At 34.9% G+C, this 27217-nt stretch overlaps 2 protein-coding genes across 5 annotated transcripts in view; both read left to right on the forward strand.

Moving 5' to 3' along the window:
- LOC129788958 (transcription factor hamlet-like) overlaps positions 1-13333 on the forward strand; it is a 68603-nt gene extending 55270 nt beyond the window's left edge. For 2 of the 4 annotated variants that reach the window (XM_055825475.1, XM_055825473.1), the window contains 2 exons: positions 3893-4061; positions 9183-13333. In XM_055825475.1, the coding sequence (XP_055681450.1) occupies positions 3893-4061; positions 9183-11231 (2218 nt within the window). In that variant the 3' untranslated portion in view covers positions 11232-13333. The remainder of the gene's footprint in view (positions 1-3892; positions 4062-9182) is intronic. The other 2 variants (XM_055825476.1, XM_055825474.1) reach the window with 2 other exon arrangements.
- The window catches only part of LOC129788976 (dachshund homolog 2), a 1190888-nt gene that overhangs the window by 967159 nt on the left and 196512 nt on the right, over positions 1-27217 (forward strand). The gene's annotated exons all lie outside the window — the stretch shown is intronic.

Here is a 27217-nt window from a genome sequence, read left to right on the forward strand (position 1 = left end):
ATAGATCTCACGATTTTCATAATGGAAGGCTTCTGCAAGACCTCTCATATTATTTTCTCGTCAAAAATTCCTTTCTGCCCGTTTAATTCGTTTCGGAAAAGAATAAACAAACTCTTCGATTAAATCCACCTGATAAATATATACATAAAACATTTATTTGCCTCCAAGTGGGATTTTTTTTTCACATCAATAAATTAACATTTTATCAGAATGACGTGAAAATTTAATTAAGTACCGCGCAAGCAATGAAGGTATGGATAATTAGGGATTGTTTGTAGCAGGATATAGGGATCTTCTTGCAGTGAAATTTAATCTCAAGCGAGCTCTTTTGCTTCTGAATTGAAGAGAGAATTTGGGAAAATTAATTAAAATTTCTTACTCGGAGAAATGCTTGAAGAATTGAACACAAAATTTTTAAAAAATAATTCTTGATGCTTTTTTAGTATTTATCCAGATAAGACATGGCCGGAAATTTTACTTCTTTTACTTTGAGTTCAAAAATTAGAATAAACAATTTATTTTTAAGAATTTGAATGGATTCGATTTGAAGATAAATAGAACTTTTAACGGAAAATTTTAAGAATTTCGGTTAAGAATTGACATTTCTAGGCATTTTTGAAGTAAAAGTGCAAAAATTCCTAAAAAATCTAAAAAAAAATGAGTTCAAGAAAGGAGTTTAGTCACTTTTGTATTGGGAAATTCTTTGTTCAATAGAAACAATTCAGATACAAATAATTATGTAATCAAGAGATTAATAAGAAATTAGATTGGATTGAGAACAAATGCTCATAAAACCAAAAGAATTTCCTCCCAACATTTTCTAATGAAAACATTAAAATTTTCCTTCTCACTTAAAGGAATTGTAAAATACAAAGTTTAATGCATTAGAAGGTAATTTATTATTGTTAATCTGAATTTGTTACATCACGATTCGATGTAATACTTCCTTTTTTGTTGTTGCTGTTGAATAATTAAATTCAAAATCACATCCGCATAATGAGAATCAGGGATTTCAATTTAATGAATAATATTCAAGCCCTTCACGTGTAGTGTTGGTATCGTGATGGAAATTTATAAATCTGCCAGGTGAAAAAGTGCTTCACTCCGGAATCCACCACCATCAGCACGCAAAACGAGAATTTTTTTATTTTAATAATAATATAGGAACATTCCTCTTCATAAAACACCCACCCACACCCGCAGAGTTCGTGAGTTTCACAAACAGCAAAGAATGAAATCATGGCAGTGGACAATTTATTGAATTAGATCGCTGCTTTTGGGATGGCATGCGGTAGTAATGGGAAATTATCAGCCCCTTTTGCTGCACTAACAATCGTGCGGTGAATGCATATGGGTGGGGGTGGGTGGTTGGATGAATAATTAATGAGATTTTGCCAATTATTGCCTTGAGGTGTAATTAGTCGGGGTGATTTTTCTTGTTCATCAATCCCATCATTTTCCCCATGCATAAGTACACAATCACGCCCGTTCAATCAATAAGTGTCGTACCGAGTAATTTTCATGTATAAAATGATAAAAATCTCAATGAAGAAAATTCGTGAGATGCTAAAACTTGATTTTCTTCAATTCTTTTTTTTTCCTGGTATTTGGGTCGAAGAAAATCTGTCGTGGCGCATAAATGGGAAGAGCAGAGTGGTTGGAATCACATAAGAAGCCACCCACCATTTGGCAATGCTCAAAATGTCACAAACACACACACAATAATAATGCAAATTGATAGATCCGACTTGACTGTATAATGTGGCAAAAGAAGGCACTCAACTAAGGTCCAGACAGTGCGGGTGTTTTTATGTCTTTTCAAATGTGTCGCTCTTTCAATGCATAAATCGACATCTGCATGAGTCATGTCTCTCACTTATTTTTTGATGACTTTTAATGCCAACACTGAGGTGCATAAAGTTCATTTGCGAGGCGTTTGGAGTGCTCTGTGTGATGGAAAATAAATCAAAAGTTGAACATAAATTGTTTGTCACACGACACATTGAGAGAATCTAATAACAATAGAATTGGAGTTAAATCGCAAACAGAGGGTGTTATTGAATTTTACATATATTTCCACACAAATACACATATCAACATTAATATGCACGCTCTTAAAGTTGCCAGAAAGATGTGAATGATTCTCGCATTTTTGTTCTTTATTAATTATGGTAGAGCTCTAAGCCGCGGGAATTTATTGCGGCGATCGGGAAGATGGAAAAGAAATTCTTTGACAGTGTGTTGGAGGCTAAATCTTTCAGTTTCTAACCAAGAATTTTGGAGTTGAAAATTCTAACGTTAATAAATTTAATGATACTTAAAGGAAACCGTTAATAATCGTCCGATAGACTCTCAAACGTTAGACAATACAACTTAAACGTAAAAATGTTAAAAATTGTCGTTTAAAAATGAATTTAAATTTTTAATTCCAAAAAAATATCTAGGCTTCTAGAGACTATCAAACTAGAGCATAGAATTTAGTTTGAAAAAAATTTAAAAATTCAGAATAAAAGATTTAGAATAAAATTATCTAACGTTAGAATAATTATTTAGACGAGAAAAATATTGAAAAATCTCAAGAAAATCAAAATTTAATTTTTTTTTATTTAGAAGAAAATGTTTAGACCAGAAAGTATTGAAAATTCACGTTAAAAATTAAGAATTTACATTTATAACGTTAGAAAAATTAATTAGATGACAAAAATATTGAAAACTCACGATGAGAAATTAAATCTTGATTTTTTTACGTTAAAATAAAAATATATAAACGTGAAAGTGTAGAAAACTCTCGTTAAAAATTGATAACTGAGCTAATATTGGAAAAATTAGTCATACCATTTTTTTTTATTGAAATCGTAAATTTTCAACATTTTCTCGTTTTATTAAAATTTCATTCTAACGTAAGAAAACTCATCTTTTGTGTTCATTGTGAATTTTTAATCATTTCACGTCCGACTAATTTATTCGAACATTAATAAAACTCTAATTTGAATTTTCTAAAATTAGAATTAAAAAATAAATCCAATTTTTCGTTCAAGAAGAATATTTAAATTAAAGAATGAAACAACTGATCCTAGTTTAGGCTTAGGTCTCTTCTCCTTTACTTCTGTCATAGTAAATAAAAGAAATTCTCCAAATCTCTTGACTTGAGGTTAATTGTAGCCTAATCAATGAGGGAAAAAGGACATCCTCGCAGTTTAAATGTAATTTCAACGGCAAATTGAAAATTTTCGCTCGCATTTTGCGTCCAGTCAGGGGAAAAAGAACCAGGAAAAAAGCACGTGTGAGAATTGGACACATGGAAGACATTATTTTCATATGTGACACCTTGCTACATCAGTTCAATGAATAATGAATGATTTAGAAATATGAAATTGTCACTGCCCCTCGTGTTCTTGCACACACAGTGAGCACTAATCTAATGCCATATATTGGTGAGCACAAACAGATTTAATATTACAACTTTGATGCTTTCGTCGTGATGCTTTGTCGCGATAAAGTCAGGAATGAATGTTAAAGTTGACACCTCTACCGAACTTTTTCACCTCTTCCCACCCAACCATCCTCTCCTCCTCCTCTCCTACACTACTCAAATAGGTACAAAAAAAATAAACCTCAACTCTGAAAGCGAATTGGTGTGGATAATTAGTGAGGAACTCTCCTCTTTTTTTGTACTCTGGGATGAGACATGACAAATTGAATAATAAATCTTTTACATTTTGTTGGGTTCTTTGCGCAAGGTGGGGGCGACAAAGCAAACTTTGACCTCAAACATTGCGGGTTAATATATCGAAATTTTCTGATATACCAGTCTGATAATTTTCTTCGTTTGTTTTGTGGAAATTGAGGAAATTTTTTAAGGGTTGATTTTTTTGAAAAAATTTCTTTTCAGTCTCGATGAGCATTTGATTCTATCGCATCACTACCCAAAGGACGCATTTCGGTGCGAATCCTGCCCAAAGACATACAGCTACAGACCTTCCTTACTGAGGCACAGAGCCCTCGTTCATGGGGAATTGAGGAAATATCCCTGCGAGAATTGTACAAAGGTAGTACCAGATGTAAGAATTTTATTGCAAAATATTAGAACATACACTAACACCCCGCGCAATTTAAACTCTTTCCTCTCCAATAAATTAATTTATTTTCTAATGAATATTTTAATTTTTTTGTGAAGAATTTTTATGAAATTAACAATTTATTAATGAAAATTTAGAAACTTTTCTTATGGAAAGTTTAACCATTTTTATCGGGGTTTTAGTGTATTGAATTTTATTTCATTTTCTCAATTCCTAATACATAGTTCAGCATTATAATTTAAGTCCTTTAGATGTTATTTAATCCATTCTTTTCACCTTTTATGCAATCAATTTCCCTGTTTTAAATTTTCTCACGAATCTCCCACCGAAAGTTACTTTCCCAAATTCGCATCAAATTAATTTTCTTTTGAATAAAAATAGTTTTTCAATGGGTTTGAGATGGGATTTCAAAGTCTCTCTCTCTCTCTAAAGGTTTGTGATGCAATTCAATCTGGGTGCCCATTTACAAAAAAAAATTGGGCACTTTATTGGAGCACAATTGCTCATGGATTGTCATGGAGAAGGGGAGACAGCTCTAACAAAAAAAAAACAGAGTATTGTGGAAGATATTAGGATCATGGCTGATTTGCCACGGAAACAACAAAGAATTTCCAACTATGCAAAGTCCACGCATAATTTTTTTTTGCTGTTGTTCTTCATCAAAAGCCTCGTCTCGGTAAAAAGCTTTTTACCTGCGCGGTGGTATTGCTAATTGGTAGACAGTCAATCAAAGTCTCTTTGGGTATATATAGCCAATTAAAAGCCCTAATAGAGTTAGGCACCGTTTGGCTTTGGAAATCCATGTCGGGTATTGCTATTTTATGAATAATGCGATCTCTAATCGCCCACCGACATTCACTACTGTGTGCAAGTCCATCGTCTTATATGTAGCAATTTCCATCCTCTCCGCATAGCCACACTATCGCCATACTTGATCTATTTTAATTATAAATCGTTTAATTAAAAATTAGCCAGGTCCAACGCAATGGGGATTTTATGCTGGCTTCGCTTTTTCCCCCCGCATTTCACTCTCTTTTTTCACATTTGTCCCAATTTGCCCCCCTGATTTTCCCTCACTCTCTCGGGTAAAACTTCTCTCGCAAATTACCCGGCAAAGAATGAGAAAATGTTGGTTTTGTTACATTTATTGTGATAAATTTCGCAATGAGCTCTTTTTTCTCTACTCCCTAATTCCGGGGCGTTCCAAATGGACCCAAAATGAAAGGGAAACAACACACGAGACACAATAAATGAGTCAAGGAAATATTTTGCCATCGAATTCGCTCATGTTTCGTTTGCTAATTTCATATGATGATGATGATATCTTTTTTACAATAAATTGACTCAATTCCAACAGATTGTTTTTTATGTTATTAACTCTCTCTCTCTCTTACCTCTTGCATTCCTCTTAAACTTTTCTCAATGATTCAGATGAATAGAAGTATTGACTCATTGAGAAGCAATATAAAGAGACGGGATGATTTGCAATCTCACGAAGATCTTCTTCGCAATTCTAACAGAGAGAGAGATATCATCAATAATTTAGTGAATGAGTAACGCATTGCCATGTTCTGTGTAGGTGGAATTCAAATAGGATGATGATTAAGCTGAGACGTATTGCGTTTCACCCAGATTTTTGCAAATTCTCGAGCCAAGAAATGAGAATAAAAAAATATTTTTAATTTTTTTTCAAGATTTTTTTCTGGTTAACCCTTTAAGAAGTATTAGAGCGCTTCCATCCCTTAGATTTTGTATGATAAAGATTGGGAAAAAGCTTATTCGCATTGAATAAAAGACAATTATTAAATGATTTTTTTAATGAAAAATATTGTTAGGCTATATAAGCTGCGATGGAGGCGCCTGGTAGTTAACACTAGCATTAATTTTAAATACTTTCTGAGACAGTTTAATTAACAAAATGAGCTTCTAAAAAAATATTTAAAGGATAATTACTAAAGAATGAACATTAGAACATGATTGAAACGTTTGATAATTTTCTATTGATTTACTTTTGTTTTTTACTTAACAGTGGAGGCGCCTGGTAACTATCTAATTACTCCATTTTATTGTAAAATTAAATTTTCTACTTTTGCAAAGGAGACGCCAGGTGTCCTTACTTTTATTTTAAAATAATTGACTATCTGCCAAGCAATCGCTAAGCTCTTAAATTTTATTAAAGGATAATTTATTTGTGCATGATGGAGGCGCCTGGTGCTTACCTGGCGTCTCCATCTTACTTAAAAATTAACCGAAAGAATCATAAAGTTTCTCTTGAAAAAATCTTCAAAATTAGCAGAAAAAATCAGTAAAAATCAATTTCGTATCTATTTAAATAAAAAATCAAAAATAATAAAGAAACATAGGTAATTTAAGAGAGGACCAATGGAGACGCCTGGTAGATAAAATTCAAATTTCTCTCCTAAATTCACAAATAAATCTTTTTCTCTATTTTCAAGAAAACTTAAAACTATAGCAAATTTTTAAAGAAAAAACCATTAAAAGAATCTCAAAGGAAAGAAGTTGTTAACCCCACGCACTAAAAGGACTAAAATCCCACCAATTTATAACCTTCTAGGAGCTATTCTCCCAGCTATTTGGTTAATCTTTTGACCTTAAAATCGCGGCGTTATCTCGACAGTAAGTTCGAAATAAAAAATAAAATAAAGAAAGGACAAGAAGAGCATTGAAAGTCATTTTATTGATTGCAGCAAAATTGAACAGAATTAAAGCATTTTTATTTGCAAAACAATCCAATCAATCATTTTTTGCCCCTTTCGGTGGGCTCTGTGAGAAAGTTTCCCGACGCAAGAAGTTCTTTTTTTTCACTCTCGATAATGCCATCGAAGGACTTCCAATGTGGATGAAGGAATGATAATTTAAAAGAAAAAGAAAAGAAATTTACACATTTTAAAATTTTTATCGGGAAAATTAATTACTTTACGGAGAGGATGGCGCGGTGATTCAGACGCGATTGACTCCCGTTGTCAATCTTGAAAATGAATTGTTATGCCTGAATTGTGAGGTCAAGGGGTAAGTGAATGTGTTATAAATTGAGGTGCAAATAAAACGTGCGATGGTGGAATTTTGTGCGTAATTTCGGGCGGCCTCTCCTACAAAACTCGATGCTCTGGCGCGCTTTCGGCGCATTTTATGCCACATGGGGTTATTTGAGTCAGCATGTAGTCTCTCCTACTAAGGTCAGTAATTGATATTATGTTGCTGGAGAGTGTTGGAGTTAGTTGGCGCAAAAGATTTTTGGCCTGTGGATGGAATGAAATCTCGCGGCCCCCTCGAAAAAAAAATTAGCTTCCTCGCTTTATGCTCGCACACTTCACGACGCAACGAATATATTGTTACACAATTTATCAGGCAAAAGAATTCTTTCGAAAGAAGTGAACAAAAAAAAATAAACAGAAAAAGAGGCACCCATAATGTCGCTGCTATAAAATTCCGAAAGGCAATAAAAGACATTTATCAACGGTCTTTCCAACATTTAATAATTAAAATAAATGATCACGCATTCAATCGATTTATCTGTCACTAATTGAGTTAAAGGAGAAATTAAAAGATTTATATATTATTTTCTATTGCCGGCCCACACGTTCATTTACGAAAGGTAAATAGGCTGATCGAGACACCACCAATTGGCAATCCTTTCAATTTGCCAGACGGCTTTTTTTTGCGCCTGCAGAACCAATTTATGCAATTACCACAAGGTGCACCCAAGAAACATTCTTTGTTTTTTTTTAAACAATTAGAGGATTTAATAATTATGGGAATTTTTATTGCAAAAGAAATCGAATCTTTTTATGCTTTTCCTTCACTAATTTTTTTAAATCAAACTTCTTAATTTTTTAAGACGGAATTCAGAGGCAAATCATCTACTTTTGCTTCCATATAATACAAAATATTAATTTAAATGCAAAAACAGATGTAACTCCGTCAAATTCCTCACGTCTAAAGAAGTTAACAAGTTAATTTTTGGGAGGTTTTATTGCTCTTTGATCCGAGTGAAAGACAATTCTATCATCGATCTACTGCCCGCGTTGATATTTAAATTTTCTTCTTTTTTAAAGCTTTGAAGGTGAATCTAATTATGTCGATTGATGAACTTCCCATCACTTTTACAGTTCACTGGAAACGTTTAAATATTTTATTTCATTTTCAAAATGTCTTTACATTTGATTCTTATCGAATGTCTTGGAAGTTTAAATATGGTTAATTCTCAAGAAATAATCAAAAAAAAAAAATTCTTTAAGATTTTTTTGTTGCTAGGAATGCTTCAAATAAATTCTTTTTTTTTTTTGTTAAAAAAGGAGTTTATTCGTTTTGTATGAATTTGAATTTTCTTTTTTTATGAATTTTCTTTATTCGAGAAAACAATCTTAATATTTATTGTTTAATTGAGAACTGAAAACAAATAAAAAAAAATCTTAGAGAAAATTCCTTTTTTCTTTTAGAAAAACTTGGTAAAAATTTGCAAGAAAATGAATGAAATGACGTCATCACTGTTTTTTTTTATATTTTTGTGTAATTAGATGTAAATTAAATTAATCTTTAGAAAAACATTTCGTTGATTTAAAATCATTAAAAAGTTAAAGAATTTTTAAATAAATATATTTTCTTAATTGTATTAGGAGCCGACGTAAAACGTGAAATGCAATTTTTTGGAAAAATTTTAACTTTTCCCCCGGTCAGCGTCGGAAAATCGGAACTCAGTCCAGAATTAAAGGCACAATTCTGCCAGAGCTTTCGGCACAAATCAGTGCCTTCTTCAGTTGATCTTGTGTATGAATTTTCTGGACATCGTCAATGAATTAATTGCAGAAGGCATAACAAAGAGAGGACAACAATAAATTGAGAAAAACTCTTGTCCAGCGGAGCAAACAGAAAGCTCTGGCAGAATCGTGCCTTTAATCCTGGACTGAGTTCCGATTTTCCGACGCTGACCGGGGGAAAAGTTAAAATTTTTCCAAAAAATTGCATACTTTCTTAATTTAATTTCAGTATAATTTTCCAATTAGTTGGAAGCCCCTATAAAAGAATTTAAAGTCAAAAGAAAATTTTCTAACAAATGTCTCCCTTTCTTGCATTACTTTGCAGGTCTTTACTGATCCGTCTAATCTCCAGCGACACATTCGTGCACACCACGTGGGTGCCCGTAGTCACGCGTGTCCAGAGTGCGGCAAAACATTCGCAACATCTTCTGGGTTGAAGCAGCACACGCACATCCATTCGTCAGTGAAGCCCTTCCAATGTGAGGTGTGCTACAAAGCCTACACCCAATTCTCCAATCTCTGCCGCCACAAGCGCATGCACGCCGACTGCCGAATGCAGATTAAGTGCACCAAGTGCGGCCAGAGCTTCAGTACGGTCACATCGTTGTCCAAGCACAAGAGATTCTGTGATTCAACCAGCGTCACCCCGGCGGCGCATCATCCGTCGCAGCAGCAGCAGTCGTCATCGAATCAGGCACCACCGGCCACAATGACGACCCCGCCGAATCCCTTCCTCATGTTCCGCGGACCATCGCCCTTCTTTCAGCACAGCTTCGTGCCGCCATACCACGGGCTTCCGGGGATGTTCCCACCTAGCCCGGCACAGGCCCCGTCATTCCCGCTGCTCTTCCCCAAGTTGAGCGTTGATGTGAATCAAGATGGGGAACGGCATACCTCACCGAGACAATTGGGGAACTACTACCCCACAATGAAGGTATCCCCGTCAGCAGCTGAAGAAGCCTCCAATCACATTCATCCCTCACCTGCACGACCTGTTCCACTATCCTTCATGCACCACACCAATGAGCTGACAAAGAAGGATCAGGCAAAGAAGGATCTGGCCAAGAGGGAGCATGTTAAGAAGGAATATTCCGGTAGGAATAGCAATGATCACAACAGCAGTGAAGAGGATACAACGAGGAGTCCAACAGTACGTGATTTCTCCATTAAACGTGAATCACGTCGATCTGCTACACCCAAAGAAAATTCCAACAAGGAAATAGACGTTGTACGAACTCCAAAAGAATCATCAGATCACGAAGATTCGTCAGATCGTGAGGCTGATTACAACAAGGTTCCAGAGAGAAAATCCTCATCACCACCATCTAATGCTAATAACTTATCTGCTCAATTGCAGACAATGCGAGACGAGGAAGCCACGACAAATGGGCAGTTGCAGAGTGAGCTGCAACCGTTGGATTTGACCGTGACACGCCGGGAGCGTAGTCGTAGTGGGACACCACATGGCCCGGAGACAAAGCGTCGTCGTGATACGTCACCACCGTCGTATCAGGCAAGTCCATCGCCATCAGTTTCACCGGGACCGACGCCATCGCCATCACCACCGGGTCCACCGATGGCCTATCCCCGGCCAATACATCCCATGTTATTAGAAGCAATTTACCGACCATCCGGATTGGGTGCCTTTCAACGACCTTTTCCTTTTTTAGGACCAATTGGCCGTCCTGGCTTCGATTTACTTAGTCGCACCGGTGCCCCCTTCCCGCCGAAGCCCTTCCATGAGGCCCTAATGGCGGCTGGGGGCCTCACCGGCAGCCTGGGCGGCGCCACAAGTGGCCTAATTGGCGGCAGCGGCGGCGGTGGTGGGGGTCCGACTAAGAACAAAGATCGCTATGCGTGCAAATTCTGCGGCAAGGTTTTCCCGCGATCTGCCAATCTCACGCGGCACCTACGCACGCACACTGGTGAGCAGCCCTACAAGTGCAAATACTGCGAACGCTCATTCAGTATTTCGAGCAATCTGCAGCGACATGTGCGGAATATCCACAACAAGGAGCGCCCCTTCAAATGCCACCTCTGCGAAAGGTGCTTCGGGCAGCAGACAAACCTCGATCGGCACCTCAAGAAGCACGAGGTGGATTCCGGTGGGCTGGGGCTCAGCATGGGGGACTCCCCGTCGTCCAACGAAGCCGATCGCGAGGATACCTACTTCGATGAGATACGCTCCTTTATGGGCAAAGTCACCTATTCAGGGGCACAAAATCACCATCTCTACGCCCCCATGAGCACGACAATTGAGGCAAGAGCCGAAACGGATGATGTGAGTGATCTCGAGGGGGATGCCATCAATATTGAGCACACAGACTCCAAAAAGTCCATCAACAACAACAAGACAATTGAAGTCTCCACATAGGCTACAACGCACCACATTCACCAACAATCCCCTCTCTTCTCCACCATGTACATAGCAAAAGAAAACTATTTACAGCATTATGTATAAAATTACTACCACGAAAAATTTTCAATCTCTAGGCATCAATTTCAATTTGATAAATAAAAAAAATCGCAGACTAGAAGTCTAAATGAAAAGTCATCTTATGTTTTAGTTGGTATACCATAATGGGGGGTTTTGGTTATGCGTTGAGATTTGATTTATCAGTTCTTTGAAAGAGTTGAGATTTTTTGTGAAATTTAGATTGTTTTTTTTTAATAGAAACATGGGTTCTATATAGCTAAAGAACTTCTGGTTCTAGAAAGGTTTTTAGCTAGACTTCAATTTGGAATATATTCTGAGAATTTTCTAGGATAACTTAAGAATAAAAAATTGAGCTTTCACAATATTAAATTTTCATTCTTCAAGGTTTTCAACAAAAATTGAATTTGAGCCTTTCTTGCCAAGGGGTGTTTATCTGGACAAAATTATTCGGATCTTCGGAAATATTCGGTTTATTCACAAATATTCGGATGATTCGCCATGGAAACTCATATATAGGTATAAAGCTTAAAAATGTTAAATTCAAGCATAAAAATGCTTAAATCAAACCGAAAAGTAGTAAATTTAAGCCGTAGAGTTCTAAATTCAAGCCAAGAAGTTGTAAATTCAACCCCAAAAAAGAATAAATTCAAACCAATTTGGTTTTCAGTCCCAAAACAGCTCAGATTGAGGAACAAAATTTATTAAAACAAAAATTATAAAAGCCTAAAAAAAACTAGATTCAAACCGAAAAGTAGTAAATTAATGCTAAAAAAAAGTAGTAAATTTAACCCAAAAAGACTAAATTCAAACCAAAAATTCCAAAATACGTTTTTGAATTTTTTTTCACTTTTAAGTTTATCGATTTTTAGCAAAAGATATTCATGTGAAATTAAATATTCAATACTATATTAAATAGAAATTAATTCTCATAAATCTGATACGATTTTTAAGTCAATATTAGGCCCTTATAATTATCTACATTTAAAGTCTTAATAATTTTAACTAATAGTTAATTTAAAAAGACACTAGGAAGTCAAAATTGGGCCCAATTTCCCTAACTAAGGAATGATCAAATAATTTTTCAGATCATCAGAAATATTCGGATGATTCGCCTCAAAAGAGAAAATATTCGCCAGTTAAACACCCATTGTTTCTTGCAATTTCCAAGCTATAAAATCCAAAATTTCATCTTCCAACGATTACAATTTAGCCACGAATGTGGTATACCAACTAAATCATAAATAGTTGATAATAAAATTAGTAAAATAAACAACTAATAAGAATTATGTGAGATAAACACGCATTTTGAGGATATTAGAGCATAAATAAAGAAAAAGGTGTGTAAAGAATTCTTGACCACAGAATGTTAATTAATTTTTAAATCATCAGCTCCCAATCGAATTTTTATCCCAGGTTCAAGTGATATTTTATTAAACAAAAAATGAAAGAAAATTAAAATAAAAAGAAACAACAAAAAATCGATAGATAGGATTTTTTTGATCTAGAAAAATTTTCCTATTTTTTTTTTAATATAAATTTGGAAATATATCGTCACAAAATTTAATTTATTTAAAAAGAATTTGTAAAAAATGAGCATTTATTTTTAATATAATTATTATTTTTTATTTATTCAATATAACCACATAATGATTGTAGGGAAAATTTAAGAAGAAAAAAGAAGAAGAAAAGCACTTTACACGTTAACTCACCGAAGCTAAATGGCATAATGTAATTAATAATTTGTAAAACAAGCTGATTTTCAACAAATCATCCCTTTTACTAACATTATAACGTTAAAAAAAATCTTCTTCAAGAATAAAAAATACCAAAATTGTATGTAAAACATAAATCACGAAATAGCACGAAAAAATTGATTGTCGGGTTCATGTTTAATAAATAAAAACTAAAGAAAAAAAATAGGAAGTAAGTTTGAAAAAAAAAATATTGGATGAATTAGATGAAAATGTTATTTTATAGATAAATGAAAATGGAATCAACAATTTTGAATTCACAAATAAATAAAACAAATCAATCTGAAATTTAAGGATTTTTTTCTGATGTTTTTTTTTGTCTTTTGTCTTTTTTGCAGAATAAAAAATCTCTGAAAAGAAGGACGTTATGCTCTAATATATGAGAAAGAAATTCTAATAAAGAATTTTGAAAGAAGTTTTTTCTCATAAAAAAAATATTTCTAAATCACTCCACTATCATAAAAGAATTTTTTAAAAATTAACCAATGGGCCTTATTCAGCGACCAAGAAACCCTTGAAATTCGCTTGAAATCTTGAAATTTCAGTACAAAATTCAAAGATTTCAAGGGTTTCTTGGTCGCTGAATTAGGCCCAATGTCAATCAATTTATTTTTTCAGTCCAAAAGAACAACTCAAAGATCAAGAAATAAAATTTCAATTTATGCTCACATCACTTTCAAAAATTTCTGTCGCAATAAAAAATCAATCACGGAGATTATCCTAAAAATTACTCTGTAATACAAAAATTAATCTCTGTTGACATTCGCTACCTCCCGCAGTTCGTTCTGCGACCTGCAGTCATTTTTCTTTCACTCACCGCGCAATGAAAAAAAAGAAAACAACATCATGCCAAAAGAAAGAAGTCTCTGCGATGCACTTCATTCATCTGAGAGAGTCCAAGAAAAGTGTCCACAGCGGGATGTTGAGAAATTATTCACATTTTCCCGCTTTTTATTTACTTCTTAAATAAAACAATTAACTTTTGGGATATTCGTTTTATAATTTCATGTGATCGCATTCCACTCACAGGGCACAAAATTAATTTAATTACTATAATAAGCCCCCCATTTTGTACAAAGAAAAAACCTCCGAATTTTGTCGTGTTTTCCTGTCAAAGAGGAACGCCATGGCACAAAAAAATGTACACAGTACCCCAATTACTTTGGTGGGTATTTTGTGAAGAGGGAAAAATAAAGAGATGAAGACTTGGTGATGTAATGAGATAAATTCGGCATTCTTCAGAGAATATTTAGGGTCAATTTGTGGAAGTCACATGAATAAAATTATTGTAATTTTTTCCTCCTTCCCCCCACGAAGATTTTCTCTTTGGAAATCCGCATGGGAGGAGCTGTGAGTGAAACTCCCTTTAGAGTATGGAAACTAATACATAATACAATGGGAGACTAGGGCTCATTAAGTCAAATTTGCATTGTCAAAAATTTTTTTGTTGACTTTGAGTGCATAAAAATGATTTAGAGAGTTTTCCAAGGAGTTTTCATTTTCAGAAAATTTAAATGGAAAAGATTTGAGGAAGAGTTTTAAAACTTTTTGGACAGAATTTTCAGAATTTTTTTTTGGGAATCGACTTTTTTCAACGGTTTTAAAATCAAACTTCGCGAATATTACAAAAAAAAATCCCGGAATACCTTCTAGTAAAGTTCGTTTAATTAACCCTTTCACGTCCGTATTTAACTTTAGATCTTTTCATGACGGTATGTATTTATTTTAATTATAGAGAACATTTTTCACTCAGAACACTTTTTTTGGACTAATTTAGATAAATTTATCGCCCTAATATTCAAAAAAACAATAAAATTCATTAAAATTCGAAAAATAATAATGTTTCACGTTAGTGTCAACGTATGAACCAAAGAAGGCGAAAGGGTTAGTAAAGAAAATCAAAAACTTTTAAAAGTGATAGCTCCTTGATCTTTAGATATTTGTTCAATAATTAAGATTGTTCTCATCTTAAATAAATAAATAATGATCGCATGTTTCAATGTTTTATGTAAGCGTGAAAGGGTTAATAGTTGAAATTATTATCTTCATGATTATTTCTATAAAAAAAAGGTCTTGCTGTATATTTTTTCAAGCCTCTTTTACTCTATTTCTTAGTAAATTGTACATCTTTGAGTTTTTCTTTAACATAACTTGTCTGATTTCATCATAAAGCCCTACTCTCCCCTATTGAACATTTGGAATAAAGATAGAGATGACAAATATTTCCCAAAGTCGGTTAGGAAGCTGCTGAAAGAACATAATATTTAAATAAAAAGACTTCTGTGTGAATTTGTGTCATGAATGCGTGACTAAAAGAAAACAAAGTTGTCTCTTCACGAAAATTCTCAACATATTGGCAAAATGTGGTAAAATGTACCTCCTCTTCTAAAGAGATATAAAAATGAGAAAAGAAAAGAAGTTTGAAAAAGAAGAAGAAAAAAAAATAAACGAGAGAAGATTCTGCCGTGTTCCCTTTTTTTGCAAATTTCCTGAGGTGAAAGACCATCGTAAAATCAATTAGCACACAGCCCATGTGGCGCGGTCACAGAGAGGATACCTTTTCGGGAGGGGGCTCTTTCGTGGTGGACCCCCAAAAATAAAGAAAAAAAGAGAGATGGCCCCGTGAAAAAGCACACGATGAAAAGAGCTGAGGATGATTTATGCGAGTGATAAGAGCACGTAATAAATTTTAAATATTTTGTTAACAGCTGTGGGATACAAATTTTATGGAGTGTGATCACTGAGATTGGAACATGGCGCAGAATCACATTCACTCCACGACGCTGTCCTACTCCGCACAACATTCACTCTTCCGCCGATGCACCAGCACCACGAGGAACAAACCATAAGCACAATGTTTCCTCGAGGGCCAAGAATGTACCGCGGAGTAAGATAAAATTATATATGTACGCTGAATAAATCACAAGCGGAACTGCTTAATTTTACATGGGTATAGGACACAATGAAGTTGGAGATTCACCATAAAGATAAAGTTAAAGTGTGTTAGCAATTTGGCAAACTTTTGAGTGTTGCATATTAATTTTTAAAATCAACACCCAGCACACCAATAGCAGCCACCACGCGGTCCGTGGCAGTCATGGGTGTCCCCTGTGGCGCCACCAGACAGCCACCACACGGTCAGGTGACATACAAATGGGGAATAAATCGTGACCGGTCACTGTGACCTCCCCTCTGTGGATGGCTCGTGGCTGCGGCGCAAGCATCCAGAAAAATTTCCCACAAAAATATCCCAAAAATATTCTTTCAAAATATATTTCTACAACATACATAGAGGGCATGGCGATGGCATATTCCCTCATGAAATATACAATAATATGTCAAAGAATTATTACAACTTTGTAATCAGATTTTCGGGATATCAACCATTCAGAAATAAAGGCGATATCCACTTTACGTCTTGAAATTTAATGAATAATCTCAAAATGCGGGTCTTTAATGCAATTTTATTAATTAAATGATTTAAAATTGATGATTTTTGGGGTAAAATAATAAAATTGCAAAAAATTGATCAAAACCTAAACTAAACCCTTTTAGAAGGGTCTTGACATTGTTTTATGCCAATAAATGTCCAGGATTATAAAGAAAATAAGATTATTTGTAATGATATTTTTCCACGTGCTTCATATGGGCTTAATAGGGAACCATTACCAACATTATTCTCGTAGGCTTATGAAAAATTGGTAGCTATTGCAAAAACTAAAATCTGAAAATGCGGTGTTTTCGAGACTTTAAATAATATGAATTTTCTGCAAATATTTTTCTGTGCGTTTGCAAAGTTTAAGAGTTTTTTTTTGCAAAACATTTGGGTATTTCCAATATTAACAATGCATTGATGCCCATGTGCTGCTCGAATTGCTACCTGGAGCATAATCTTTTAGTTTTCTTTACTAAGCCTTTCGGCAGTACAATACCATAAAACCCATTTATTACCTGCAATTGGCTCAACTAAAGGAAAATACTTACAGTAATATTTGTGTTAAAACTTTTACCTAAATGCATGCCTAAGATTAAGATTGAAAATTCTATTTAACCTGATATTTAGTAGGTGCGATAAAACATAATTTTTTCTCTCTTGAACGTACTCAAATATCGATTGAGTGGTTTTTATTTTAAAGATAATCTATTTTCTGAGTAAAAAATGAATAAATATAATTTTTGGTTTGAAAGATCGCAAAAAATATAATTAGTGATTAGGGAGGGCATTGATAAAATGGAATTAAAAACGCGAAAAATTTAATAAAGCATCTTCGCATAATTTTTATTTTAATTATTTAAATTAATGTAAAAGCATATTTTAATTCAAAAATATAAATTTTTTTTTCTAATATTTTTATTTTAAACTCATTTGGCAATGATCTCCCGGAGAATCATTGCTCTTGTAAGCGAGAAGCATCGTCGTGACGTCATGCCCTTCTTAGGATCGCTGTGGCCGTGTGGTGACCGCGTAGTGGCCGTCCACGTGGTTCGCGCACCGCTTGCGGATATATATTTGTTTCACTTTTCTATCCTTGTCTCCCTAATGCGTTTTGGGTCTGTCACCAAGTAATCTACTCTAATGTGTATGAAGAGTATAGGAATATGACGTTTATGTGCCTCTCTTTCACACAGAAATATCTCAACATAACTAGCGCCGCGGTGGTGGCTCAAAAAATTATTTTGGGAAATTTCCCAAAGTAGGAGCCACAGGGCGGCCACGAACCAAAAAAAAGGGGACCCCCTGTGACCTTACATTTGTGGCTGATTAAAAAAAAAATTTTTTTCTTTGTATTTTAGATAAAATGATATTTATCAGTTGTTATCAACATACTAAAGATGCCCAGATATTTTATTTTCAAGAAAAAGCTAAAAAACAGCTAATATTTCACATAAATTGTAAATGTCTCGTCCTCGCTGTGGCTGCTCTGGGACCCTCTCGTGGCCGTTTTTACAAAAATGTTTAATTCTCTTAAAATTCTATACTTTTCCGATTGATATCGATTTATAAGTAATCTCTATCTGAAATTATAAAGTTTCTGTTATATTAAATTGGTGTGAAATACGTGAAATACGATTTTCAAGATTCATTGAATTCTGTATGGTCACAATTTGCAACCATTCGTGGGTCCCCTGTGGCCGCCAATTTCGGTTACGACAAAAACTGAAAGAGCCACGAATTGGGACTGTCTGGTGGCGCTACTGTGGATCCCCGTAGCAGCCACAGGAGCCACAGCCACAAGAGGCTAGCTGGGCACGCAACACCAAAAAGGAACATCTTTTTCCACTTTCGGAAGCCACTTGTGCTTGTTCTTGGACAACATCTCTGTTGCATTTATTTCTTCTTTTTCCCATCTTGTTGTTATTGAGTTGAAATTTTAATCAAGAAGGTCAAGAATAATTAAAATTTTGCGAAGAAATCATTAAGATTTTGATAATTAATTTTTAGAAATTGAATTTTTATACCTACTTTAATAATTCTTAGAAATTAGAATTCTTAGTTTTTCCTTTGATATTTTGTGAAGAAGAAAAATGTCCATTTAAATCATTATTATCGCCATTTAGAACAGTGAAGTTTTCACCGCTGAAAGAAGGAATCAATTAAAAAGGACTTTATGTAAAAATCTCAAGTTTATTTCTCAGTTCTGATATAAACCAACAAACCGCCGAAAAAAACATTAAAAGAAAATAAAGAGCAGAAATAAAACTCATTGAGTTGTAAATTATTCCTTATCAAGTCTTTAAATTTTCAAGATCACCAGGGATGGTCTGTTTATGGATGAGAATTCCTTTTCCGCGATGCTTTTTTCACGCTCATGACTTTTACTTTCAGCCACGCTATACGGCGGTGCGGCTTTTTGCCCCGCATGGTACATGCAGAAGTTTTAAATGAAATCGAAGCTGATTTTCAAGTTCTTTATAAAATGACATTTAATAATAATATCGAGGTGAACTGATTCAACGCGCGAACTTTTAAAATTTCAAAGCACAACGGGTTCATCCGTGGCGTGGCTTTTATTATGCGAGGACAACCATGAAGATGTTGTCACGGTGCTAAAGACAAGAGAAGATCAAGCAAAAAAATAAAACAGATCAAGTGGGAGAGCGTCTTGTTGCTTGGCGTGGTATGGAGACTTTAAAAAATTTTTGCGGAAGACCTAGTTTGACAACGAAGACCCGGGAGAACTGGTTCGTGGCTATTTGGAGGCGAAATTTTTATTTCTTCGTTGGACTTGCTCAGATGGTCTCGTTTTTTGTTGTTGTTGCTGTTGTGTACCTTCTGCGCACGTACCTCCTTCACCACCGCCATGAGACATTATTCAAAATTGAAAAGAAGAAGTGGAAGCGCGTCTCTTCGCCCGCGTATATTGCGCGAAGAGATATTCAACTGACATTCAACGGAGTAACATAATCCATCAAGATGTCATTAGATCGCGGTAGCACGATGCCAATGATGGTCTGAGAGCCAATTTGTGATCACTCGCACATACCCTGCGTGGTGGATGGCATCTCAAATGAAATATTAAACGTATACCTATCAAGGCATCTTCCTCCACCTTCAGCATCTCCACCATCCAGGCAGCAGCCACCACAGAAAGCTCTTTGACACTACGTTAAGCATCTTCAAACATCACGAGGTAATCCAGGTCTTTTTTCCTTCTTCGTCTCGCAACCATCTCCTCCCACTGATGGAATTTGTAGGTAATTTGACACTGAGACGGGTGTGTGTGTCCTAATCAAAAGGTCATCGTTTCGGCGGAGCCACATGGATGCGATACAGTGTCGCTCTTCATCCGGATGACCATCGTGGGCAACTTTCAATCCACAAGGTGAATATTTTCACGTCAATAATCCCAGAAGGAAGGTTCGCACCATTTTTCTTCTTTTCCTTTCAGTTTGTAATCTTCACATTTTGCGTCCAAATCGTTAATGAGCATCAGCCCAAAACGTGCCACGATGCGCCAAAAGGAAACTTGCCTCTGAACTTGAGACATGAGCCCCATCGAGCCACTACGCAGTGCAAGAATTGACCAATATTGTAAGTGATGAGACGCAATGATCCGCGTACATACCTTCATATTCTTGACGGAATTTCTGCTCAAAATTGAGAAATTAAAAAATTATTTCTCAATAAAAATACAAAATTAAATTTTTTTTTAAATTGAATTTAATGATTCGAGGAATAATTTGAGAATATTATTCCTTATCGATTCTTGGACATTTATTACAAAGAAACTATTTAGAAAATTTCAAATTAAAAATTTTCACTTGGAACTTACAGCTTATAAGGAAATTTTATATAAGAACTTCTAACTAGAAAATTCTTTCCAGAAATGTTAAAGGTAAAAAATTTCAGAGAGAAATTTTTGTTTAAAAAGTTAAATATTTTCCAGTCGAAGATATTTATTTAGAAATTAGTTGGTATACCACAATCGTGGCATACCAAGTATTTCTAATGAGAATTTTCTTTCTGAAAATTACATTCACGTTTTTATGTCTAGAAAGTCTAAGCTAGAATTTTCTAGTAATAAATTTTTAACCTGAATTTTCTTGAAATAGAAAATCCTGGTCATTAATTTCTGGCTATAAAATTCTAGTCAAGAATTTTTGGTTAAAAAAAAATCTACTGAGCAGAATTAATAGTTTTGACCTAAAACTAATTATTAATTTTTGACAAAAAAATCAGAAAATGCAAGAGAATAGTCTAAATAAATAACAAGAGCTTAAGTGATAGTTAGATGAATATATTCAGAAAATTCTACAACAATTAAATAAAAGAAATTGACGTTAAGAGTAACATCAAACGTCTTTTAAATAAAATTATCTTTTCAAGAAAAAAATTTCTAAATTTTCGTCTAAAATCTAATTAAATTTCCAACTAAAACTTCCTCTACCCCGCTGTGCTTGCGTTGTGCAAAACCACCCATTTGTCAGAGATCTTGTCTGACTTAATAGCTTAAATTGTTCAGCGCGATAATTGTAGTGCAGAACTGAGTGAATTAAAGGTGTGTGATGACATGTCTTTCTTCGCAATGATATTTTTCCTAACAAATTATTTTTGCGTAAAACACGAAAGTATTTTTTTCTCAACACTCTCTTTTTTTTCGCTGCTACTTCTTTTCCTCTTGTCACGCCAAAAAAATTTATTTGTTGTCAACAAGTGAATTAGGCGCCATGAAAATTTTCACTCTCCTTTCTTCGCTGTTATTAATCATTTTGCAAATGCCCAAAAAAAGAATTTTCGGGTGAGGAGAGGAAAAACAAGGGAATCGCGCAAAGTGTGTGAGATACATAATAATTTTCACTTATGGAATAAAATATATATGAAGGTATGTTTTCTAAGCTCTGCGAGAGACGTACGAGATGCAATAAAATCAGCAGAGAGACCCCGAAAAGGGGCATACTTTCATGCCGGAGATGGTGAGGTAGGTGAGTGAGGTGAGAAAAAAAGAAAAGAAGTGCCCAAGAAGTGTTCATGAGAAGAAGGCGAGAGACCAATGTTAAAAAATGATCTTCTCGCGATCGCAGGGAGTTGTGGTTCATATATGAGTGCACCTGTACGTGTAATAAATGAGTTGTAACATTTCATTGTGACATTAATTGGTGAGGTGTTTGCCATCTCACGACTTTGGCAGGTAAATTGACTGCGGCGAGGAAAGTCTACAAGATGAAGATGGATTCTATTTTCTTTTGGTCCAGCGTTTGGGCTTTCATCCTCGGCACAAACCATTTTTAGTCCACTTTGTAATTATAATGCAATTATCGTGTTTATTTTCTTTTAGCTCGATTTTTTTTAAAAACTTCTTCAACATTGTTGGTAACCCTTTCATCTCTTTTTGGCCATCATAATCTTTCTCTCGCGCACCTAAAACATTAGTGGCAAACACGCTTCTTCTCGTGAAAATTGTGCCGTCGCGTCCGCGTATGCAAATTTGGGCGTCGCTCTATATTTAATTTTTTTTTATTATTATTTCAAGTAATAAAATTAATCTTCTGTCGTACAAGATTGACGAAAGGTCATCAATTTGAATACATTCCGAAGCTAATTCAGCAACGCGCGGGTCCGTAAAAGACAATTTTTTTGTTGGTTGTCTCATACCTCCTCTCCATGTACTTTATTGCAATCATTTAGTTCGGTTCCAACATCCTCTTACTTTCCGTCTACCTCCACTCTTCGTCTTCTTCGTCGTTTTTTTGTGGGTATACACCTCTTGAATGTCATTTGCAGAGACACCAAAATAATAATCATCAAGCAGTCCCGTAATATACATAAAATTGGCGCTCACTCTCTTCAATTCTTCCGCAAGATTCACTTTATGCCAATTTCATGAAAAGTGAAATGATTATATGAAAGTATCACGTCGATTTGGTGAAGAAGCACATGCAATAAATGCAATTAAAATAATTGTTGCTAAAGAGAACAGTCAAATGATTTTTTTTCTTATTCCACCAACTGAGTCATTCTCGTCTGCTGGATGCCCCTCTTATGGGCAAATCAGCTCATTCACTTCAAGTGAATCATTATGTATGTACATAAAAAGAAAATTATTCCGGTAAACTTGAGCTCCTTACGCTGAATGGGATTCTTTTGGTGGATTTATTCAATAACTTCTTTTGAATTTTTCAATTTAATTTGTTAATTTAGCGAATTGTTGAATTTTAGGGCCTGATGAAGATACTATTAGGATCGAAAAGTTAAGAGGAAATCTATAATTAATGCAGTTTCCAACTTCTGAGAATTCTTCAGAATATTTTTAATGACTCGAATATAAATAGTTTGAAATACTTTCATATTTTCTTTAAAATGTAAAAAAAAGGAAAATTTTAAATTCATACATTTTCATTAGGAAAAATGGCAATTTTTAGTGAAGCATAGGTATGATTTATGCTAAAACATTCAACAGAAATGGGCTATTGTAGTTTTTATTCCAATAATTCCGAAAATATATCCCAGTTAATCCCTGTGAAAAGCTTCTTTAGTTTTTCTTAATTAGTTTTTTTTTCAATTTCTTAATATTTATTATTGGAATGCAAAAAAAAAGTTAAAAGATAAAATTTTTTATTTAAAAAAAATCGAATAAATTCGGTTAAAAACGGCTAAAAAAGTTTTAGAACTTCGTATAGACAAAATTTGAAGAATTTTGGTTGAGAGTTAGTCTTCCAAGATATTTTTTCATGATAACTTTTCGTGAAAACTTTTAAAAAAATTGTGAGACAATCTGGGTTAAGTTTTTAAAGCTTTTCCTAGAATTTTCAAAGATTCTTCTTTAAGATTGAAGAAAAAAATCAATAAGATTGAAGAGACTTCAAAATGAATGTACAAAAGCATTATTCTAAGACACTCTTCCCTCTCTCTCTGTGGCTATTTTGTGATTTTATCTGTGATAATCAGGGTGATTGTCATCCATAAATCTTATTTGTATTCTTTGTGCTCAATCCACCGTGGCAGCCACCATCATTTTAGGCATCATCTCTTGATCTATTGCTGCACTATCAACTAAACAAGCATAAATAGGAATGAAAAATGCAGCAACAGAAACCTTTTGGGCAGGGAATGTTGCGCTCGTGGCGTCACTCGATTTTCTTCATGGTTTCAATGCAATTTTGTGTGCAGCAAAAGAAATAAAAAAAAAAGAAGCGATCGCCGCACAGAAAACGGGCAAGTGTTTCGACCCAGTTTCAACTAAAAACAGCCACGAAATGGAATCAAATAAATATTCTTCACAATGTGGCCTCCAGGAATTCAGTGGTGTATTCTTGCAGTGCATCGCCATTGCATTGGCAAAAGAAAGCATTTATATAGGGAAATTTCTCGTCTTGATTGCCTTTGATCGATGGATCGGTGAGGCTTCTTTTGCGCGCGCAAAATTACAATCCCGCAAACGCTTTTGTTGTTGTTTATATTTGCTCCAAAAAAGGTGGGAAAATTTATGATGCCTCAGCGATATTCACGTGAGATGAATTTTCCTATTTTACCAACGCTCAAAGAGGAAAAATGGTTGGATCCAATATTATTATATTTTTTGTATTTTATTGGCTTTCTGGTTTTGTAGGTATTTTATTGATCAATCCTCTAACGATAAAAATACGAAATTTTACTAAATTTTTAAGCAAACTTTACTAACTTTACCAACTTCTTTTTCCTGAGAAGAAGAAATTCTTTCCCTTAAAAGAAAAGAATCTTGAAAAGCATCTTCACACAAACTTGTCTACCTGATCCATTTGAGTAATTCCCAACATAATAATGAACCAGTTCACAAAGAGATCACATCCGCTGTCCTTTGGGGGATATTTTGTGAGAAAAATTCCACATAACATGGTACGAAAAATCTGTCACACATAAATTTTGCACGTGAAAATTTTCTTATCTCCGGTGAGATTATTATCTAAAAGAAAAAGTAAGAAAAAAATTATATATCAGCCAGGGGACAATAAAAAGCTCCAGTTGGACATTAAGAGTGACATGAATTGGCGATATGCTGCTGAGGGACATTAAAAGTACCTGTGTGAGACGATGTAATTGAAACTCATATTGCTTGGGACATGACTTTATACTTTCAAGAATGATGCATATTATGTTGGTTTTTTTTTTCTTTGTACGTCGTCGTTGTTTAATTATGTAAAACAGGGCCTGTGGAGTGATTGTGGGACGAGGGCAGGAAAGGTTGCCGCGGAGAGAGAGGGAGATGTATTATGGGCCCAAAATGCAAGTGAAATTGTCGAATAATCACTCAATTTTGACGATTGTCCGAATGAGCTGAAGAACGATTCGATTCAACGAGATTCACATTGCGAGGTGAGCCCTTTCATTAAGCACCAAATTTTGCGTCATTCTTCCCATCCTCACAGGTCTTTCTGCTGATGGTGTGCCATTCATTTGTGCGTGTCTCAGCATAAGTACATATAATACCCCCTCATATGTACTTATTGCATTGCACAGCCCAACATATTGACGGAGAAGTTGCTCCGGGAAAGCAAAAGAAAAGAAAAATATATATAAAGTCGATCACGATCATCTGTGAAATGTGCAAATCTCACGTGGAATGACATCGCGCTGGCAGACAAAGGTCGTAAAAGATATACCTTCCAAGTGAGAGGATCTTTTTGACCAATAAGAAAATATACGAGTCCGAGGCACAATTTATGGTAAAATGATAAAATTTCATCATGAAGCACTGAGAAAGTTTTCTCCTTGCTTTTTTGAATGCTGGTGGGCATCTTAATGAGCCAAGAGAGCTGCTCTTTTTTTTTCTTATTACTCATTCTTCTCCTTGTGGTAGAGTCCGCGTAGCAGAATCATGAGACATGAGATGGGCAATTGGGTGACTCCAGCAGTCCTAATAATTGACGCGCGATTCGCGATGTTTATCTTCGTGAAGGTATGCCTCCGCATAAATGTACGTGCCCCATCGCCCAGGAGTCATATTCGCACTGGGCACATTAAAAAGAATCTCTCACGCGGAGGTAAACGCAAAACAGGGATATCATGTGACTTTAAAGTGCCATAAAAATTTCTTTGTGAATATTAAAATACTTATTGAAGTAGCGTCATTAATACGACTATAAAATGACACTTTTGTAAATTGGTAAAATGCGAGGTAACTTTAAAAATAAGAAAAAAGAAATGAATTTATGTCACTCAAAGAAATTAAAAAGTACAGCCCATGATCAAATTAATAAATTACTTTGAATTTGCCAATTAAATGAAGTAAGAACTAGAAAAGGAATTCATACACAGTATGTGGATCAAATCCTTGAAAAGGAGCTTTGAATGGACTAGAAGATCCTAATATTGTCTAGAAAGTGATAAAATAGACAAGAAAATCGCAAAACACATGAAAAATTATTTAACTTTTAACACGCTGCAAATGAAAATTAGATAGGGGAACGTGGCCCAATTCCGACTTCCTTCGGCCTTTTTTTTTCAATCAGCTATTACTTGAAATTGATAAAACTTTAAATGTAGAAAATAATGGGAGTAGAAAGAACATAAAATATGTTTTAGAATGGCACCAAATTTAAGAATATTGCTTTTTATTTTATATCATTTTTATCTCACTATTCGTGGACATCTATAGGTCGAAATTGGACCACGTTTCCCTAAGTAGATTGCCCGGACGGTTTGCAAAAGTTGAAGACAAATTCTTCCCATTTGAATTATGAATAATAAAATAAAGAAAATTCTGGAAAATGTTTAAATAGCAAAGGTTTCATTCGCTCGTTATTTCCATCAAATTTCCTTTTAGTTAAAATACTTTACAAGAAAAATTCAATCCACAAAACATTCATTTTTCAAAGAATCTTCATTCATTGTGCTACAAAGTGTCTTACTGCTGGACATCACTGTAACATATTCTCTTTCAATGAATTTTCGTGAATAAAATCTTCATCGTGTAATTATTTGTGTCTCAATAAAAAATTCGAAAGAATCACAGCTAAAAGTGAGTCAAGAATTGTCTCTAAATGTACCAACATATTTTTTTCTGACGTACAAGCATGATTCATTTGATTGCACTACTCAATTATCTTCCAACTTTGTTTTTTTTTGCTGCCCATGAACATCGCTAATCTTCTCTATTTTTTCGTATTAGCAAACGTGCGAACTGGAATCTTCTGACCACATATTACAGTCGGAGGATTCTTGGAAGAGTGTGTCAATCACGTGGATGTCACGGGAGTGGAGCTGAGCAAAGTGAGGAGACAACATAAAAAAAATCTAGAGAGGAGCGCGCGAATACAATTAAAAGGTAGTCCATCAATGTCATCCACTATGCAAATAGAACGCAAATCTCTCAGGGCAGGCGGCAAAATTGCATCTGACTCCAATTTGCTTAAGCTCTACGCGGTTGATGTGAGGTGCCTGTGTGTATGTGATGATTAGCAAGGCGACAATTGATAATTGATAATTTCCCCGCACGCTAATCGTGCCCCAACGCCAGTGGATGGGAGGGGGGGGGCATGCTATGTACAATACATAAATGCTGACGACAAACGAAATTGCAATATGGGGAGCTTGGAAGCCGCTTCGACGCACAATTACGCGATATTATTACCGATGGTGTGGGATAATGGGAGGTGAATAATAAATGGGCACGATCTGACACCACGGGGGGAAGCGATTCGATAAATTGTATTCCGTGATCGCCACGGAGCCTGAGCGAGGAGGCCCATGAGCTA

The sequence above is a fragment of the Lutzomyia longipalpis genome, chromosome 2, assembly GCF_024334085.1.
Source record: "Lutzomyia longipalpis isolate SR_M1_2022 chromosome 2, ASM2433408v1".
NCBI lineage: Eukaryota > Metazoa > Arthropoda > Insecta > Diptera > Psychodidae > Lutzomyia > Lutzomyia longipalpis.